We start from the raw sequence: 19,605 nt of genomic DNA, 5'->3' as shown, positions 1-19,605 counted from the left end.
GGGTGGACAGATGTTGTACGTGGAGGAGAGGGTGAGAGGTTAGAAGCCATGACCCTCAGCAGGGGTCACTGTGAGGAGGCGTGTTGGTGATCCAGCCTTGCTCTGGGGAGGTAAACATGCAAGGTGGGCAAAATGCTCTCTCTCACACTGACACTTTAAGGAGGACTTAACATGACACACAGTTCTACGCCAGGATTAAAATTTATCCAAATTACACATAAAACACCTGAACTATTCAAACTGATTAACCAGAGATATAAAACACTAAATCTGGATGTATTAATGGCGGCGCTCCATTACACTTCAGGGGTGAATACGGTGCTTTTATTTTAATTCCACTACATTTATGTGACATCTACAGTTACTACTTTGCAGATTACAAAACATAAGATCAACAAATGAAAATGATGCCTTTTTATAGATGAAACTACCCGACAGTATAAAAGTAGTTAAATTAGCTTCACTTTGACCAGCTACAACATTAAAACGCTGCTTACATCATATAAACTGGTATAACTTGCTGATAGGAGACATAATAAGTGCTTTTATTTCTTGTACTTTAAGCATATTTTGCTGATAATTACATGTTGCTGCCTCAACAAAAAAAAAAATATGCTCAGTTTCTCATTATAACGAGAAACGTTCTTGTTAAAAGAAGAAAATGTTTTTGTTCTTCTTCACGTAGCTGGATATTTTTCACATTATTATGACGTATGTATTTTCTCATTACTACGAGAAACAACATAAATTTATCGCATTACATCCCAAAAACCACACATGCACCATTTAAATGGGATGAACTACAAACTGCCCTCAAGCTAGTCTTACATTTCCCTTTGATATTTTAAAGCTTCATTATGTAATGTTCTTCATTAGTGTTGTAACTCCTTGTTTCTTAATTTTTTGTATTGTGTAATTGAGCTGTCTTGGTCTGTTGACTGTGTTTTTGTGATTGTTTCTTGTTCTCTAAATCAAGCGGGATTTGAAACAGAAATTTAAGATTAAGAAGAAGTGCAGATATGCTATCAGGAAACTCAGGCTGCCAAATGAGTCAAAATATAAACATCTGTGTTTATTGAACATTGCATCTCGTTAAAATTATCTTCCCTCGTCACAACATGATAAGATGGTATGTTGATAACTTAACATATAACTGAGTAGACACTGCAGCCGAGAGCTATCATGTTATATTATTGATAAAAATATAACACGATGGGACGTTGTGTAGCGTAGTGGTCTAAGCAGGCGCCCCATGTGTAGAGGCTACAATCCACGCTGCAATCGGCCCCGGTTCGAATCCCGCATCGGACGGCCTTTCGCTGCATGTCATTCCCCCTCTCTCTGCCTCCCTGCTTCCTATCACTCTCCACTATACTGTCCATTAAAGGCATAAAAAGCCCAAAAAATATACTTTAAAAAAATATATAACACGATAATCTGTCAGTGTTTTCTTTTTTACTTGTACAATGTATTTTCAAATGGTCGTACTGCAACTTTTTCTTAAGTAAAGGATCAGAACACAAAGGAAGATTTATCTGAAATAAAACAACCTACTATAAAAAAATGTTGCTACTTTGCTCCTTTACATAAATAATAAAACAACTGCAAACCAGCCTGAAGCTGCACTACACTACTTCTCTCTGAGACGCTGTACCACTGCGCAAAAACAATATATTTTAGAATCGATAGTGTCTTAAAAATTTAATAAATCTCTGCACAAATCATCAGATCACGACTTCAACCTTCTGATCCTGTTGTATCAGGTATAAAATACGTTGGAGTACTACTAATAATTTAGGAATAATGTTTGATTTCACCCCGTTCTGAGCTCTTAACTCAGAGGAATTATCGAACACAGGAAGCAGCCACTCACACTCATTCTAGAGTTGTGTATTCAGGTTATATTTAGATAAGAGGACCAGTGCCGTTACCTTGCTGTTCTGCAGCAGTCGTGTCAGATGCTCAAAACAGTTACTGTTGAGGAAGATGGCTTGTAGAACCGGCCTGTCCGAGCACAGGAACATGTCCCTGATAGTGTCTGAGAGAGACAGCAGGGAAGACGGAGAGTGGACATTAGACTCTGCAGAATACGTTTAATATCATGAAAGTGTTCTTCTAAAAACCCTACCTAGCATGTTTACTTGCAGCGCCACAAACCGGCTCTCCCAGTGTCGGCCCAGTGTCGGCACTCGGCCCTTGGCTTGCTGCTGCTGCTGCTGTCGGGCAGAGACCACAGCGGCCGGGTCTGAGTTGAGCAGCTTAAAGTAGTTTTCCAGCACTGAGGCGATCTCCACCTGCCGCTGGTCGGAGCTGGAGGCGAGGAGGCGCTGCACCACCTCTCGCAGGCAGCCCAGAGTCAGCAGCGCCTTGCGGTCGGGGGCCTCGCTGTCCCAGTCCTCGCCTTCATCTGAAGAGCAGTTACCCATGGAGCAGTCAGCCAGCACCCGCATCAACACCTCCATGGTGGCTGGAGAGATGGCGAGCAGAGCGTTCCTCTGACGCCGAGAAAGGGGTGGAGGGAGGGAAACAAAGAGCGGTAAGAGAGATGAGAGTGAAAGGGATATGGGTTAGTCAAAGGTTAATCAAAGCAAATCTCTTAAGATACGCACAGCAGAGGACACACTGCCCTGTGACAACAACAAAACCTGCACACTATAAATAACACCGGCTGGGAACTTCCAATACTAAATATTTAACTGCCTCTTAAATGTTAATGTGCTGTATTTATAATATACGCTGACTGCTTCAAAAAGAATATTATTGTTATGCACCAATTTCATCCGTTGATATCACGGTACTGTAATGTATTAATGTATTTGTGTACTTATTATTTGAAGTAGTATATTGTGACTTGTAATGTTCTTTTGTTTATTTTACCTAAAAGGAGATGTGGTGTAAGTGAGGTGTAGTTTTAGAGGAAGTACAAAGTGGAACTATTTCACCGTGACAACAAGCTCCTCTATAGCTTCATATTTAATGTATAGACATGAATGCGGTGGAAGATATTAGTAAAATGTCAAACTTTTCCTTCAGTTGTTGTTTTGTAGTTGGTACTAACTGAGGTCTGTTTTATGACAACAAGTCGGTGCTTCGGGCTGTGATTTTGTGAGCTGGGCCTGTGGTTAATTGAGCCTTTTAGCTGTTAAATTATTCACTGGAAGCCACGGGCCCAGCTGGTTTATTACTGTCGTGTGGGGAGTCGATGGTTTCTTCTTTCAGTCATAAAACACACTTAGCTGCTATATTGCATGCAGTGTAATGAAGAAATCCACTATTCACAGCTCCTGAGCTGAAATGATTTGATGATTAATTCATCAGTTAATCGAAAGACAATCGCTTTTTGTTTTTTTTTAGCAAATGAAGACAAACATTCGTTGAGTCCAGCTAATCGAATGTGAGCATTTAACGAAACAGTAAACAAGTTGAAGACGTCACCTTGAACTTTTCTCACCCTTTTCTGTATATTAATTGATTATCAGTAATTTAAATCAATACTAAAAACAATCATTGGAGGCAGACCTACATGTTTGTCTGCATTTAAATGGCGGGAACAGAGAGTGGGGTTGAGGAGCAAACAGGAGTTGACAACAAGCCTCCAGCAAGAGCTCTGGGTTTGCGTGGCGGTCACAGTCTGAACTGCAGATTGCGTGACTCGGTTTGGCACGACGAGGCATTCACATGCACATATCCACTTATGCTCTATTATTGTAAATCTTAAACAATGATGTGCAAACATATTAAGACTAAAGAAAGAAATTCTGCCAAACAAAACAGCCGTAGATCTACAGCATAACTTGTCAACATTTATTTTTGTGTCATAATTAGAAGACTTATGTGCCCATGTTTTATGATCTAAGAGAGAGGAAGCCTGGGTAAGAAGCTTTGCTTAGACTGAATGAATGTGGTGCCATTTTTGAGATAAGACCACAGCGGTTATCCAGTGAGTGAAGCCTGTGACCTGATCTGCAGGTGGTCCAGAGGCTCACCTGATCGCCAGCTACTATGGCTCCAAACAGGTGCAGCAGGCAGCATTTCAGACTCTCCTTCAGGTGCTCGCTCTCCTGGAAGCACTCTGGGAGGAGGACACACACACACACACACACACACACACACACACACACACACACACACACACACACACACACATAAACACACACAAAGCTTCATTAGTTTGCTCTCTTGGCACGATGTCAGCTTTAACCACAAAGCGAAACTACACCTTACAGAAAACAGGCCAAGTTCCTGTATTTCATTATCTAATAAACAAAGCACTAATAAATGCACACACGCACACACACACAGACAGAGACACACCTTTATCTTTTCTGTCTCTTTCATACCTAGACACACACACACACACACACACACACACACACACACACACACACACACTTGCAAATGGAAGCTGAAAGAAATCTGCAAACCAGATAAGATAGTTAGCGCACATGGAGCACAAACACACAAAGGCATGCGGCGGTCCTGCCAGTAACCTCTGGGTCACGGTGGTCCCAGTCATCCATTAACTCATCTGTCAACACGCCCGACTGCGGAGGAGAAACACGACATCTTGGCTCCGTGATGTCGTGTTTCCTTCATCCCAGTCGTGCCATAACTACATTTTCAATTCTAGCATCAGGATATAATTACATTCATTGACTAAGAGACAAAGAGGAACTGATCTTTCTTTTTATATTTACAGTCTTCTGCAGAACTTCCGCACACTTCTTTTTGCACAACACACACACACACACACACACACACACACACACACACACACACACACACACACACACACACACACACACACAGTCTGTCAGGTCGGGCCCTGGGTGTTATCTTTGGTGCCAAACCACAGCAACCACAAACAGGACTCAGGACAGAAGGGAGTATTTGTTCAAAATGGCCGCCAGCGTCGCTGAAGTGGCCGGACAGACACCGTTCACTATCGGCTCATCTCAACGCCTGGCAAACAGAACAGGGACACAAAGAGCGGATTCAACTGGACCCGGAGAGGGAGGAAGAGGAGGAGGAGATGGAGGAGGAGGCAGCGGGAGAGAGTGAGTGACGGCATGGGGGAAAAAAAAAAAGAAAAAGAGGGTGAGAGAAGAGCTTATGTTCTGTAATCACTAGCTGGATTTTCTTTTATGATGTAGAGGACTCTTCCTCATCCAAAGGGCCACTGCAGCAGGCAGGAGAAGCAAAGTGTAATATTACTAGATGCAAAGTGCAGATACCGATGCCGAGCGCCTCGATCTACAGCGTAGATTTTCTCCTACTGACACTGCGCTGCACATGGACAGAAGAGAGAAGCACTGAAAACAGGAGACTTACGGTAAAAGAAGGGAACAAACTCAACAGTGAGTGGAGCCGCCTTGTACTTCTGTCTGCTCCTCTCTACTGTTCCCAGCTGCTCCCTGGGGGGGGACGACAGAAAAACAGAATGAATAATATTTTAATATTTCAAACTTAAATCTTTGAATTTTATTTTGCACTCTTGCTGTCACATCATTTCTATTTGGCAGCTTAAATCAACACTCGTCAAAGGCCGGGGGGTGTTGTGGGTGAGTTTAAACCGAGCGTGTCTGTCCTGTGCACAAAATAAACCTCAGTAACACACAGTGTGATTCATTAGTCAGAATTAATCGCTGGCATGATTTTTGTTTTTTTTTTTTATCAGTGTTTTCTATTATAAAAACACTTTGCCTGCCAAGTGCCTGCCTACGTAAGTGAGCGAGTTAAGTTTGCTGCCGGACGTCGTTACCCGCAGGTTCGATGCCTCCAGTTGTGGTAAGGGTCATAGAGGCTTTCGCAGAAGGCCAGCGCATGACGGACAAACTCCTCCGCCTGGCTCTGGTCTGCCATCTCCTTCTCTTTGGTCTTGCTCTTGAGCTGTAACACCACACACACACACACACGTCCTTTTACATGTTTCATTCAAACTATCACTTCACATGTAGGGCGGAAAACATTTGAATATTTGAAGATGTTAAAGAAATTTGAGACATCAGAGCGAAAAGAAAAAAAGGGGAAGAGTCAGACCTGCTGAATATAGAGTGTTGTCATGTTGATGATGTGATTGATGTAAGAGCAGGTGCCAATCTCCTCCACGTTGGACAGGTTCCTGTCAGAAACACACACACACACACAAACACACATACACAGGACAAGTCGATCATTAGCTTGTCAGTCACAAGCATCCTACTCTACGAAACGGTACGACACAGTCTATTGAAAACACAGAATTCATAGGATCTTTTCACGTATGTCGTGGGGTGTTTACTGTCCTGACCTGCAGATGATGATCAGGAACTTGAGTAGCAGCAGAGCCAGGTTTTGCTGCTCGGGCTCCAGGCCATCAGAGGCTTTCTGGACGCACTGCAGCAGCTGGTGGCGCAAAACCTGCAGGATGTTGTCAGGGAGGAGGGTCAACACCGGGGGAACCTCCTCTGTCCTGGAGACACAGGAGCGAGATGAATATGAATCTCCATTAGAGAGGAAGAGCTGGCTAATGTACTGCATCGGACTTATACTGGAGCTTCATGGCAAAACTGGTGAAGTGCTGATAAATACATTAAACATGGGCTTTTATCTCAGAGGTTTATCATGGAGGCGACGCCGCAGCACACATAAGGGCAGCTGAAGGAGCAGACCCTGCTCTGCACTCACTCAATCACGCACACATGCCTGGTGCATTCAAGCATTCGTTCCTAGGAAAAACAGCATGTGTGCTGCATTGCTCATATGACAGAGAGAGAGAGAGAGAGAGAGAGAGAGAGAGAGCGAGAGAGAGAGAGTACAGCCAAACCAATGCAATGAATGTCAGTGGGAAAGCAGGACAGATGTGGCAGCTGCAGAGGAAGGGAGGGAGAGGGAAGGAAGAAAACGGAGAGAAGACAAGAGGACAAAAGGTAAAGAGACAGCAGAGAGAGGGAGATGAAAGAAGGAGTCGGAAAGAAAGCAGGGGATGGGAGAAAGTGAGTCAAGGGAGGAGGAGAAAAAGGAAATGACAGAGAGAGGGAGAGATGAAAAGCTTGACAAATAGGATTTAACCACCCATATTCCTCCACTCTTTCACATGGCCCTGCCTGTGACTGCCTGTCTGACTTCCAGGGCATCTTCATCTGATGTTGAAATGTTCACAACTGGGTGTCGATAAACTTCACCTATTCCGACATGCATGAAAACACTGGACACGGGTTTTTCATATGTCGACAGGTCGACACACATCAGAGCATCACCTGCAACAAAATGAGACCGCTCTACACAGAAGCATCTGTTGTGGCTGAGCTATTTTGGGTTGTGCTATGGAAAGTTGCATAGTGTGTGTGTGTGTGTGTGTGTGTGTGTGTGTGTGTGTGTGTGTGTGTGGTCATGCTGTGGCTGACGCACACACAAGAAAAGATGGTTCTGAGCCAACTAGCACTGACCTAATGCAGAACACTACAATAGTGCATTGTTATATGTATTAGGAAAGCTAGAGTAGAAAGGGTTTGTGATATATTAGGGATAGAAAGAGGCAGACAGGGGACGGGGGGGTTCGGGACAGGTTAGGTAATGGTTAGGTGCAAGTCTGTGAGTGTGTGTGTTACCATGTTTTAGATTACCTGCATGGCTGTATGTGGGTTTGTGTAGGTATTGCATGTGTGCATGTGTATTTATTGATTGGCAAACATACGTAGTTATACGGACAAAGAGTTAGAAAACTGTCGAAATAGTGAAATAATCTGTCAAAAATGAGTGATTAGCTGTTGAAATTGTTACTTTAAAATAATGAATAAACTGTTAAATAAAACTGTTTTAACAATATATTTAATTGCATTAAATAATCTACACAAAGTGATGCATTTTTATATTTTCAGTTCGGTTGATGAAGGTTCAGCTTTTTACTACTACTAATACTAAATGTGTAAATATGTTTGCAGCATAAAATGACCTTCAAATGATCACAGTTTGTCACCAGTTACCTTGAAGGCGGCTTTTCAAAGTCCACGTCCAGGCATCGCTCATAGGAGCTGATGAAAATCTCCAGCCACAGCTTCAAGTAGTCTGGATCCCTCTGAGAAATTAAAAGACAGAGAAAGAAAAGAAGGGAAGTGAAGATGGGAGAGGGAGAAGCAGACAGATGAGAGTACGGTTAGCTGCCTTTGCTAACGAAAGCTGTCATGGTTAAAATACATAGATGGCAGGCAGCTGACAGGCCTCGTCTGCAATTCAATTGAACTCATTGCGTGTGTGTGTGAAGTGAAGTCCTTTGTGACTTCTACACCCAGACAACAGCAGACCACGACCTTTTTGTCTCACTAAAATTACAATGTGTGACGATGGGTGTGAAAAATTAAAATACCCTTTTAATGTTTTCATCAGGATTTGAATACTTTTAAAAAAATTGAGATATAGTTGTTTGTGAAACTGCTACCAAAGCACGTGAGAGCAGGAATGTCTCAGGTGTGTGTGTGTGTGTGTGTGTGTGTGTATCTTATCATTTTAAGGAGTGGGAGCTAAACCATGCACCTGTCGGGGGGGGTGGAAAACAGGCCTGACTGCATTCTAGCAGCCGGCTGATCGACATTTCCTAAATTCCTGGAACAATGCCCAGAGACGGACGGGGACGGCAACACAGAGGAAAGGCCGGCCTGACTCAGCCTGTTAGGTCACAGTGGAGCTGCTTCAGCCCACAGGAAGAAACACAGAACCCCAAACACAGCAGAACGACAACACTGCTTAACCAGAAAGAGCTGGGGCTCATAATAATACTCATTGTTATTTATTACGAGCATTAGCTCTTAAAGATCTCAATAAAAACACAAATGGTGTCGGTTTTCATTACCGTCATTAGTTTAATAACTGACAATGAACACACTCATTAACACATGACTATGCCAGTGCTGTGTCATGTCTTACGGTGTAGAAGGAAATGTTTTTCCAGCAGAAATAGAAAGAGACAATGCAAGAAGATATACACTCATTGTTCTGAGGGAAGCTTCTACTTAAAGTTATTTTAGTCATTAAATCGTGTTCCACATTTTCTTTCTACAGTAGCAATTAAGACAAACTTAATTTGGTCTATGATTATTAAACTTTTAATGCTGAAACTGATGTATTCAAATTATTTTTTTAGTTTGACCAACACACGCAAAGTTTTCCGAATGATACAAAACTGCAAAAAAGCAGAAAATCTTCACATTTAAGGATCCTTTTTGCCTGATACAGTTGTCATTAAAACAGTTGAAAATTAATTTTCCTTCATTCATTTTCAGCTGAGCATCACATACATGCAGACATGTGAATGAAGTAATGCAGCTAGCGAGTATTCACTTAAGTAACCCACCCCCACCCCCCTCAGCAGATCCTGTCATCAGGACTTCGGCTCATCTGGAGGGTGCGAGTGAACAATCTGGGTCAATGAGGGATGAAGAGGTGATCAGGTCAGATTACTATAACAACAGTATATTGTGCATTTGGCAGTATAGTTTGAGCAGCATGGGTTTTGGAGGGCCGGTAATTAAGACAATAATTTAGCGGTATCCTGTCTTGTGTGCGGAGCTCCATGGAAAGGTCAGGGCAGGGTTTGTTAAAACCATTAGGATTCACTCTGTGGGGACTGTCAGCGTCTGTAATGAATTTCACGGCAATCCATCCAGTATGGCATCCCAGAGTGTGAGACCAACAGATCAGCGGTGGACCAGATATTATTTTACGGACGTAATTTTCTTTTCCAGAAACAAAACATATAATTAAAGACAGTTCATGCCACGGGCTCCACATAGGCAGGAAGTGTCATAGTGATCAATAAGACCACTAACGTGTAAGAGAGCCAAATGTAGAACATCCAGTCTTCAATAATTGATAACTTTGGACATTTTAGGATCGTCCATTCCCAAATCCTGTCTGTTAAAGCGACTACATAACTTTCCTCCTCCTCCTCCGGCACACTTGTTATAGTTTGCATCCTACATTTGTCTCTCATCTTAAAGGGCAGTCTACTTTCAAACAGAGGCAAAGATAACCAGCATATTTAGGTCCAGAAAGACAAAACACAGTGCTAATATTCACAGTCTGTTTTTAATGGGCGTATCTTTTATTTTTTTCCATCACTGTTGCTATGGCTTCTCTACACCTGACAACATCCCATGATGCCAGTTTCAGGCAAACAAGGACTGACACAGGGCGAAAGACGATTCACAAAAAAAAAAAAAAAATGTTCTCCCGTTAAATTAATGCTTAAAAATGTGCAGATTAGAGCTCGACACCGAAGGAAAAAAACACACAACAACGATAGAAAAAGAAAGGTTTTCTCAGGATAGCGGTGCCATCTGGCTAAAGAGTGCGAGAGGGGTTGAGAGGCTGACTGCTTCTGTGTGCGTGTCAGAGTGGGAATCAGCCAGAACGAAGCAGGAAGCCAGCTCTCTGCAGTTCCTTGTGAAGTCATCAGAACAATCTTGAGACGCTGGCCTCTGTTTGTGTGTGTGTGTGTGTGAGAGAGAGAGAAAGAAACAGGGAAGAGAGGAAGAAGAAAAGAGGGAGAGACACATCTGAGTGGAATAAGCAGCAGCCACGTGTGGATAATATGTGCTGTTGGGAGAACATGGCATCTCGCCTCTGTGTGCTTCTCTTTCCTGTCTTAACCTTTCGCTGTGTGAATCACTACGGTGAGAATAATAACATTTATTTATGGCTGCTGCCACAGCTGTTCTTTAACTTCAGTTACGGTCTATAGTCGATATATATATATATATATATATATGCATGTGGATGTTACTGCCAGAAACTGGATGATGATTTAAGCCAGCAGCTTCACAAATGAGGGAGTTTACAAGCAGCAAAATGACTGTGTGTGTGTGTGTGTGTGTGTCAGAAAGAATGTCCTCTTTTAGCAGCAGCTTGGGAGCACAGATGCCCATTGAGGGTTTAGACTGTGGCAGGCCCGGGACACACCCTGCTCTACACGGCCCTGTTTATCCTCGGCCTTCATCACTGGCCCCGACATAATGATCTGGATGTACGAGTAGGAATCCTCCTCGCACAACAACAGTCACCTTGTCCCGGACTCTCACAATCATCTTGTGTCCCAATGTGTATAAAAACAATTCCCACGAGAGGATCACATGCCTCTTCTGTGTGTATCCATTATCGTTTTGAGGCCCTTTGCCAAGCTACTACATCACATTCCTAAAGATCTGTTTAAGCTGACCTCTGTACGGCTAACAAGGTCGCCAGCAACACAGATCGATCCACTTCATTCTCCAAATTGAGATCCCCACTGGCCCACAGAGGGGTGGGAGTGTTGCCCTGAGTGAAAGTGCTGATTAAGGATCAATGACTGGACCGACAGCCCTCATTCATTTTGATACGAGAGACGCCACGCTCTGGAAAACAATGAGATATGTGTTGACCTGAAGCAGAACATCAGGCTCTGCTATGTGATTTCATATCCTCTCAACTAACATGTTGCCAGCACTGGATGCGTCACAGCAGATGATAATAACAGATAATAAGGGGTCTGACTAAAAAGGAGGAAAAACTGATATAATTTAACCACAATTTAATCACTAGATGTGAACAAAGTGACCAGATATGTATTGCAGTAATTAAAAATGTGCTTATGCATGGTAAAATAGAGATGATCTACATCTGCTTTGCCCAAAATGATTGGCTGATTGATGAGTGAAATCTTTGATAGTTGCTGCTTTCATGGTCGGGCTGCAACTGGGGATTATTTTCATTCCTGATTAATCTAATTTTTTTCTTGATTAATCATTTTGTCTCTGAAATGTTCAAAACTGTGACAAACGCTCATTATAATTTCTGAAATTATGAGAAATGACCAAAAGGATTCAATGATTATTAAAATAGATTCCAATTAATTTGCAGCTCTGTTATTTGTTACACAGGGAGCAATGCATTTCAGGTTCGTGGCACTAGCAGAGGTTACTTCTACTTATTATTAAACACACCCTGTGGAGTATCAGTCTATCTGGCATCATGCAGGTGCACAAGCACACAGGTAGCTCAGTTCATATCCTGTCACTGCTGGTGGTAATGTGTCAGCAAGATAAATGCAGAGGAAGATTGCTGGCAGGCAAAGATGGATGTAAACAATGCACGATTTAAAACGTAAACAAATATTTTAAAAGTTTTAAGAAGAAGGAAATGCACAGAAGTTTTGTTTGCTAAACATGTCACCTTTACATTAGAGGAATACACAGCCACCATTGCTGGAAAGGCAAATTAGCTATCTGTACATTAGCCACATGTAGAAGCAGAATAAACTACAGAAAATCAATCTCCTTCAAAATAAAGTTAAAGGCACGTGAAACTAAAACCACATGATACCAAAGTCAACCAAGTTTTAAACGCATACAATAAAAACAAGAACTATTACTCTAATTAAACAATGATGACAAAAACATTCAAATGCCTGAGGCTAAACGTGTCATTATTTTCTGTGGCAACTCAAAACCAACGGCTTTCGTTGTAACTCCAACTAATTTAAAAGGATATTGATATATAAAAAAAAGTAATAGGTTCGATTGATCTATTATGAGTTGCTATATTCTCTAATGCAGTGCTGCTGCACAAGCCTGCAGCTAATCAAGAGCTCCACCCCTCCAGACAGGCGTGGTCAGCCAACTGGTTGGTTGGCTGGCTGCTTGCTTAGTTTGGGCGGCTGTGGGTGACCTGGCTTGGTGGAAGTGGCGTGGAGTCACTGAAGCCACAACGTTTAAACGGCCGACTCCCTGTAAGTTAAAAAGACGACTGTGGTCATTCTGTTCCTGCGCCATCACTGCCCGACATCACTGGCCCATCAGTCAGTGACAACTCCTCTGGCCATGACGTCAGCGCCAGGGGTGTATTTATAGACGCTGATGGGAGGGGTTAAAACCACACGAAGCATGTCTGATACCCAACGACGGTGACATCAGTGTTATTCCAGAGATATTCATAGCGCAGAGGAAAATGAGAAGCAAGAGGGAAGCACAGAGAGAGAGCTAGCCTGAGGGAACAAACTTTGCATACCAGCACATCAACAAAAGCCTGAGTGTGTCAGTTTGTGCAACTGTGTGGCTGGTGTACAGACACACACACACACGTGTATATGTATGTGTGTGTGTGTGTGTGTGTGTGTGTGTGTGTGTGTGTGTGTGTGAACAGAGATTAGACTGTAACAAGCAAACGAGCAGCAAAGCCGGAAAGAGACCTGAGTAATCTACTTGAGCAAATATGTGAAACCGCGGCACTTTCTCCTCCTCCGTCATTTCCAGCTCGACTGTTCAGTTTTATTTCCCTCCTCTGTTCTCATCCCTCTTTCCTCCAATCCCCTCACTTAACTATGACTCCCATAAGTGCAGTGGGTTTATGCAAATTACTGTCCTTTCTCAGATACACTCAAAAAGCCTCTCATCAGGCAGGGTGGGGTTCGGTGGGGTGACATCAGACAGGACTATGTTTCTGGTTTGTTGACAATTAAAAAGGAGTGAGGACTTCTCCTGTTTAAAGCCGTTGAAGGCTGAAATGATGCCCTTGTCTGTTGAGGCATGTTCCCTGTGGTTGGGAATTAAAAAGGGCTTTTCTGCAGCAGACAAAAGCTTTAAGAGAGTAACTGGCATTATTTTCAAGTCTTGCTAAACCCCTCCACTTTCTCTGACAAGCCCTATACTGGATAATATACTGGTGAAAGAGGAGAGCCGCTGCAGTGTTGTGTTGTTGTGACTTGTGCGCCAGCGGCAACCAGCGGTTCGGTCTGCTCGGGGACAACGCTCTGGCACAAACCAATGACGGGCGGCTAAGAGGATCGCTGGTTACGTAACGGTCTTAGCCGTCGTCTGTGACCTCTCAGCCCTCTGCAACTCCGAGGAGCAAGCTGGAGACAGCCTCTGCAACCACTGATTCTGATGATAATTGTTTAAATTAATACATTATAAACCCTCTGAGCAGCTGTGTTTACAAAAGGTACTGACGTAAACACATATATGGTTTGTTAGCGGAAGTTGTTGACTAGTGTAGCTGCTGTTGGAAGTGAGGCTACCCTTGTGTTTACATTGAGATCATGGATCAGGCCTGAACGACTTGCCTGAACCTGGTGGACGTGGCTGCTTGGATTGTTATGCAGTCTGGCCAAAAAGCAAAAACTGGGTATACAAGCCTATAAATATACAGTTCGCCTCGTTTTAAATGTTAAAAAGACATAAACAATTAATCAATCCCACTAACAAGTTCTATATGTACATGCAAATCCTGATATATCTTATTCCTGTGTGCCACTGAGATCCATTGTTGTACAAAAAGTATTAAAAAAGACATTAGTGAGCTACACTGTTGAGCGTCTTCTTTCATTATGAAGAGCGTGGGCATTGTAGTAAGTGAATTAGTTTCACACACACCGTCCTGCTGTCATTAATAGTCATTAACCCTAGCACACCAAATGTGTATTAATCCCTGACTGGAAATAGTCCCGAACAAGCTCATTAATTAATTAGTGAAACCTTCTTAAAATGAAAGTATATATTATTGACCAATTTTTTAAAGTTCATATCTTCAGTAGGGAACCAGCGAGGTCTGGGCTGAGTCAGGAAACACTGAAAGACACATTCACAGGATTCGTTTACTTATGGTGTAATAGAAAACAGTAGAGAAGAGAATTAAAACTGAAACCAGGATCAGTCAAGGTTTGGAAAACAAACACTTAATGTCAAGTTGCTTTAACAGTTACTTCCCATACACCAACTCCTACAAGCTCCTCAACGCTGGCTCGGATACCACAGCTGCTCATTCCTGACCTCATCATCAATATGCAAACAGCTGCCACTTCTGGCTTGAAACGTTTTCAGGAAAATGATTCCTAACAAGCGTCACGCGTCTGTTTAAATGCACAGACAGAACAGGATGAGCTGGTTCTCCCTGGGCTGCTGCTTGGATTGTACAAGCTTCTACTGTCAACAGTGTTTATCTGAGTGACTCCTCCTCAGGGAACAGTTCAAGTGTCACCCTCGGACATGAAAGGCAGGGATATCTCTATTGTTGTCAATCATTAAGCAGAGGGCACAGGGGAGATACTGCACCAGGATGAACACAAGAAGGAAGCAAACACTTTCCAAGTCATCTAACTGAATTACATGGTGTAGTTAAATAGATAGTGCTTCTCTATTATATTCTATTTAAGCTTAAACAGCCTTCAAAGGAGCAACTGTGGTACTATGTTGACTGGAAACGTCAATATGTGATTATCAATTTACATTTAACCACTCAAATGCTAACAACATTGAGCATATTTAGCGTGGCTGAGACATTATCACTCCAGGTTGAGGCAATGTTTATTCAGATTAAACCGCCAGTGTGCAACCACACCACCTGAGCAGTACTGATGGATTCTACATGAGGAAAATAATCATCTAAACCCAAACTACAATTATTTCCTCGCACACTGTGAGATGAGAAAAATCAATGCTCTGGGTTGAGACAACGAGAGGCTGGGGAGGGGAGGCTGCCTGTGGAACAATTAACCCCTTCGGTGGGACACAGGGGGTCTCGCACAGAAACATTCCTCATCTGATTTAAGCCACGTGATTGCACGCTCTCCTCACAGCCAACATATCCTGGCAACCCTAACCCTCACACACACCCCCACCCACACACACACACACATTAATAGCATAGAGACACCCCACCAGCCATACCTGACATTTCAGCTGCTCGGAGAGAGACAGACCGCTACACATATATATTTAAATGCTTCTTTCTCAGCGTCTCTTTTGGCTCATGCAGAGAGAAGTATTGGCCCTGTGGACCTTGGCTCACAGCCAGAGTGAAATGAAATGATCCTTCGGTGCAGTTTAATGCTTAGTCAATGCAAACACACACTCCTCCTGCTAGAGCAAATGCAATGTGTATGCTTGCAGCCATTGCTGGCATTTTCACAAGTGACTGTGACAAGTGTGTGCGGGCAGCAGCAGCAGGTCTGAATACTTCTAATACTTCTGAGCCCCCAAACACCCAAACCACCGGCATAAGATATTCTGTTTGTGTCTATGCTTTACTTGATATTGTAAACTTACAGAAAACAGCTTGTTATGTGCTCTGTGTGTGTGTGTGTGTGTGTGTGTGTTTTATTGTGAGGGATTACTGTGGGAAGAAAGTGTGTGACTGCAGACTGGCTCACGTGAGGAGCGGCTCAGGCAGGCCGTTTTGATTGGACGCCAGGATGCGCACATGCTGTATCCCTGAGTGAATTAAATCTAGCCAACAGCTGACTCAAGGGGTGCTGTCTCTACTAGAGTATCGTTCGTTCATTCATCTGCACTGTAAAAAAGCAACGCTCTGCACTGTTCCTTGCAGCAGTGTACCCCCCATCCCTATTCGTGTTGACTCTTGTACTGTTGCTGATGTATTGCAGTTAAGAGGAAATATGGAATTTGTAATACCTGAACTTAAGTTGCAATGTGTTCTCTGTGGATTTAATATTTATTTATACGCTATAAGTTTTGCCACCTATAAAGTGTAATATAAGACATGAATAAAAGGCTAAATGCTGCTACAAAACAATGGCACACTGGTTTAAAATTGTCAGCACAGGCTTTTAAATGCCACATAGATTTTAATCACTACTGACCATACTGACCTCAGTCTATTATAAAAACAGCCAGTAACACTAGACATTCAAAATATAAATGCCAAGAGTGAATAACCTCTTTGCCAGGGAGGAAATGCCATCACACCGTGCCTTACTTCACCCTATGACATCTCCAGAATCAACCACAGTGGGATTGTGTGTGGGTTTACCTTAGTGTAGTAGAGCATCCAGACCTCATACAGTCTCTCCTTGGATGCCATGGTGCCAGTGTGTGGCACCCTCCGGCTGTAGTGTCCCCTGAGGTCACTTCCCTGGCTGCTTCATGGTTTTCAGTCAGGAGCTAAACCTCTGCTTCTGGGCTTCAGTGCTCATCATCATCATCATGACTGTCCAACTCTGGCAAAGGTGTGACACTCCTTCTTTCAAAGATGCAATAAAAAAAAATGTTTAAAAAAAAAAAAAGGGGGCGATGGTCGACGTGTTGTGGCAGAAAAACTTTCCAACAAAAATTATTCCATGGCAAGAGAAGAGCTGAACAGTCCCAGAGAGGAGTTGCAGCAGCTGGGCCTGTGCTTCCACTTCTTCAGCTCTTCTTTGGGAGGTGTTCCCAGCAGCGTCTGCGCTATCAATGATAACAACACAGTCAATTACATTTCATGGAGGCGGATGTTTTGTCACGGTGAGAGCAAACGGCTAAGCTACCCCGTTCCGCCAGCAGCGGCAAAAAAAAAATACCTCCAGAAACAAAACGTTACTACTCTGTGCACTTTGAGCTGCCCCGCTGGCTTCCCGAGCTCGGACAGACTTGGTGGTTTAACTACACGGCAAAAAAAAAAACACACACACACCATTAATAATAATGTCTGTTAACTGTTGTGGGCTTTACATATAAGCTACAAGCAGCTTCGGGAGTCCCGTGACAGCCGTGCGACGCCTTCGGGTATCCTCGGCGAACGCTACCGTATCAGTCGACCTTACCTGACCAAGCTAGCTAAAAGCTAGCTGTCAAAAAAGGCTATTTCTATTTTTTTTTTTTTTTAGCCTCCCTTTTCTCCTCCTCCTCCTCATGTGACAGAAACGCCTCGTCCTCCCGAGCCTGCCCGGCTACAGAAGTCTCACATTAAAATAATAAACGAGTTAATACCTGATGAATTGTAATTAAACCGTCGAGAAATTGAGGACCACTCACCTGTGTAGCGAAGGGACCAACTGTCACTGACGCCGTTTCCAGAGTTGTTGTGAATGTGTCAAGTTTGCGACGACTACACCGCGCAGGCAACCAACAGCAACTTCCTGTCGACGTTTAGGTTTATTTCAAAATAAAACAACCCACCCGGAAAGCACATTTAGCAATTACTAAAAGTTTAGTTGTTTGTTTTTCTCTACTTTAGACAAAAATTAACATCTGAATTCAAAGTACTTTTTCTGTATGGGGTGTGGTACCTACAATAAGGTTGGCAATCACAGAAAATAATATGGTATTCCTGCAACTACCGGTGTTATTTTTTTTAAGGAAAATGTGATTTTACCCTGGTTTTAAGGTTGACAATGCTAAATAAAGTTGTTTGAAAAGACCGCAACAGAAAAAAAACACTTTCTATTTGATTTTGCTTCAAAAGAAAATTATATGCTCATTATGCCACCGAAAGTGAAACAAAACTTTCAAAATCAGCATTATAGTTTGAAAATACTGTACCTACATGACAGTGCAATATGACATATGTAACCAGTGTTATTTCATCAGCTGTTCTGCATGTGCTTCTGTATGGATCATTGTATGTATATTATATGACGAACTTTTAATCTGGTAGATGAACCGGATACATAAAACACTGCAGCAACTGGCACAAAAACAGTACCAACTAAGCGAACATACTCTGGCTTAAACTGCAATGCCTTTCTTTTGTACATGATTTAGTTCAGAAAAATGTTAAACAGCAAAATAAATGTGACTTTTAATATTTATCATAATACTCTGTGTGCTTGCGACAGTTTTTCCCCGTTACGTTGTCGATGTGGACCTTCGTGGTTGCTAAGGGCTGGGTGGGCCGGGTTGCAAAGCTGCACCGGTTTGTTTTGATGTTGTGGTGCCACCTAGTGGAGCAGAAGTGCCAACTGCCATTTGTAACTAGCGCTTTATGTAGCTTCAAGTCTGTGACACAGAAGATATTAAAAATAATTTTTTACCAAATCTCTTAAATAAAGTAAGTGAATTTAATTCGATAAACTGTTATTATCAATCAAAAATAAATGATAAGTAAATGAAGCTACAGAAGCATTTGTAGAGCCCCCTCATTTACACTGCACTACACTCCTGAAGGCTTTACATTACTCCCCCTTCACGTTATGTTTTACGTAATCAGTGTACAAGCTGGGATCAAATTCAAGAGACTCTATGGCTTTTAATTATATGTTATTGGCTTTAGATAATAGGTTATCCCTAGTATCTATCATCCTTGTAGACCCCCCCTGCTCAGTTGAGTATTCCCAGCTATTCTATTTTGAATAGCAAGGAATTAAGTAGTTAAAGCTAGAATATTAGTTTTTATTGTTGTTATTTAAAATTGTTGTTAAAAATAAAAAATAATAACAGAGTAAAGAAAAAGATAAGAAAAGAAAATACTTCTCTTATAACCAAAAAGTAGACTTTACTGACTGCAGACATTTCTATTGACTATTTTGTAAATCAAAATACAAAACTCTGTATAACTGTTATTGTTTTTGTTGTCATCCGCATGTATGTAAACTCACAAATAAAGGGGGGGAAGAAGGAAGAGGGACTTTCTCTCCTTAATATGAAAATTATATGGAAATTGAATTTTGTTTTCAATGTCAAAATCTAATGTCATTGTACTGGCTCCATAGATTTCCCAGACTATTATATATAATAAAGACGTTTTGTAAATAAGAAATTGTTTGCTTGTGGTAATTGAGCATGTGGGAGATTGTATTGTGTTGTTGTGTTATGTTTTATTTATATAACGATGGGAATAAATTTCAGGTTTTATTTTTTTTAAGTAAAAAAAAAAAAAAAAAAA

At 42.2% G+C, this 19,605-nt stretch overlaps 1 protein-coding gene and 1 long non-coding RNA gene across 5 annotated transcripts in view; one reads left to right on the top strand and one right to left on the bottom strand.

Annotated features, from left to right (window-relative positions):
* nbeal1 (neurobeachin-like 1) overlaps positions 1 to 17,806 on the bottom strand; it is a 44,213-nt gene extending 26,407 nt beyond the window's left edge. For 3 of the 4 annotated variants that reach the window (XM_087170833.1, XM_023395436.2, XM_087170831.1), the window contains exons 1-10: positions 17,757 to 17,806; positions 16,777 to 17,189; positions 7,965 to 8,056; positions 6,290 to 6,451; positions 6,040 to 6,121; positions 5,762 to 5,889; positions 5,332 to 5,414; positions 3,987 to 4,072; positions 2,129 to 2,495; positions 1,932 to 2,038 (exon numbers count right to left, since the gene is read on the bottom strand). In XM_087170833.1, coding sequence (XP_087026959.1) covers positions 1,932 to 2,038; positions 2,129 to 2,495; positions 3,987 to 4,072; positions 5,332 to 5,414; positions 5,762 to 5,889; positions 6,040 to 6,121; positions 6,290 to 6,451; positions 7,965 to 8,056; positions 16,777 to 16,827 — 1,158 coding nt within the window. In that variant the 5' untranslated portion in view covers positions 16,828 to 17,189; positions 17,757 to 17,806. The remainder of the gene's footprint in view (positions 1 to 1,931; positions 2,039 to 2,128; positions 2,496 to 3,986; positions 4,073 to 5,331; positions 5,415 to 5,761; positions 5,890 to 6,039; positions 6,122 to 6,289; positions 6,452 to 7,964; positions 8,057 to 16,776; positions 17,190 to 17,756) is intronic. The other variant, XM_087170832.1, reaches the window with a different exon arrangement.
* Positions 10,480 to 12,415, top strand: LOC147817420 (uncharacterized). Its single transcript, XR_015436387.1, has 2 exons — positions 10,480 to 10,649; positions 10,856 to 12,415. It is a non-coding gene; the product is annotated as an uncharacterized LOC147817420 (long non-coding RNA).
* Positions 17,807 to 19,605: the final 1,799 nt, after the last annotated feature.

Source organism: Seriola lalandi, unplaced genomic scaffold (assembly GCF_002814215.2).
Source record: "Seriola lalandi dorsalis isolate HSWRI2012SDOR001 ecotype SW California unplaced genomic scaffold, Sedor1 jcf7180002054962, whole genome shotgun sequence".
Taxonomy (NCBI): Eukaryota; Metazoa; Chordata; class Actinopteri; order Carangiformes; family Carangidae; genus Seriola; species Seriola lalandi.
Note: the sequence above shows the minus strand (reverse complement) of the source record. Positions and strands in the feature narration are given on the sequence as shown.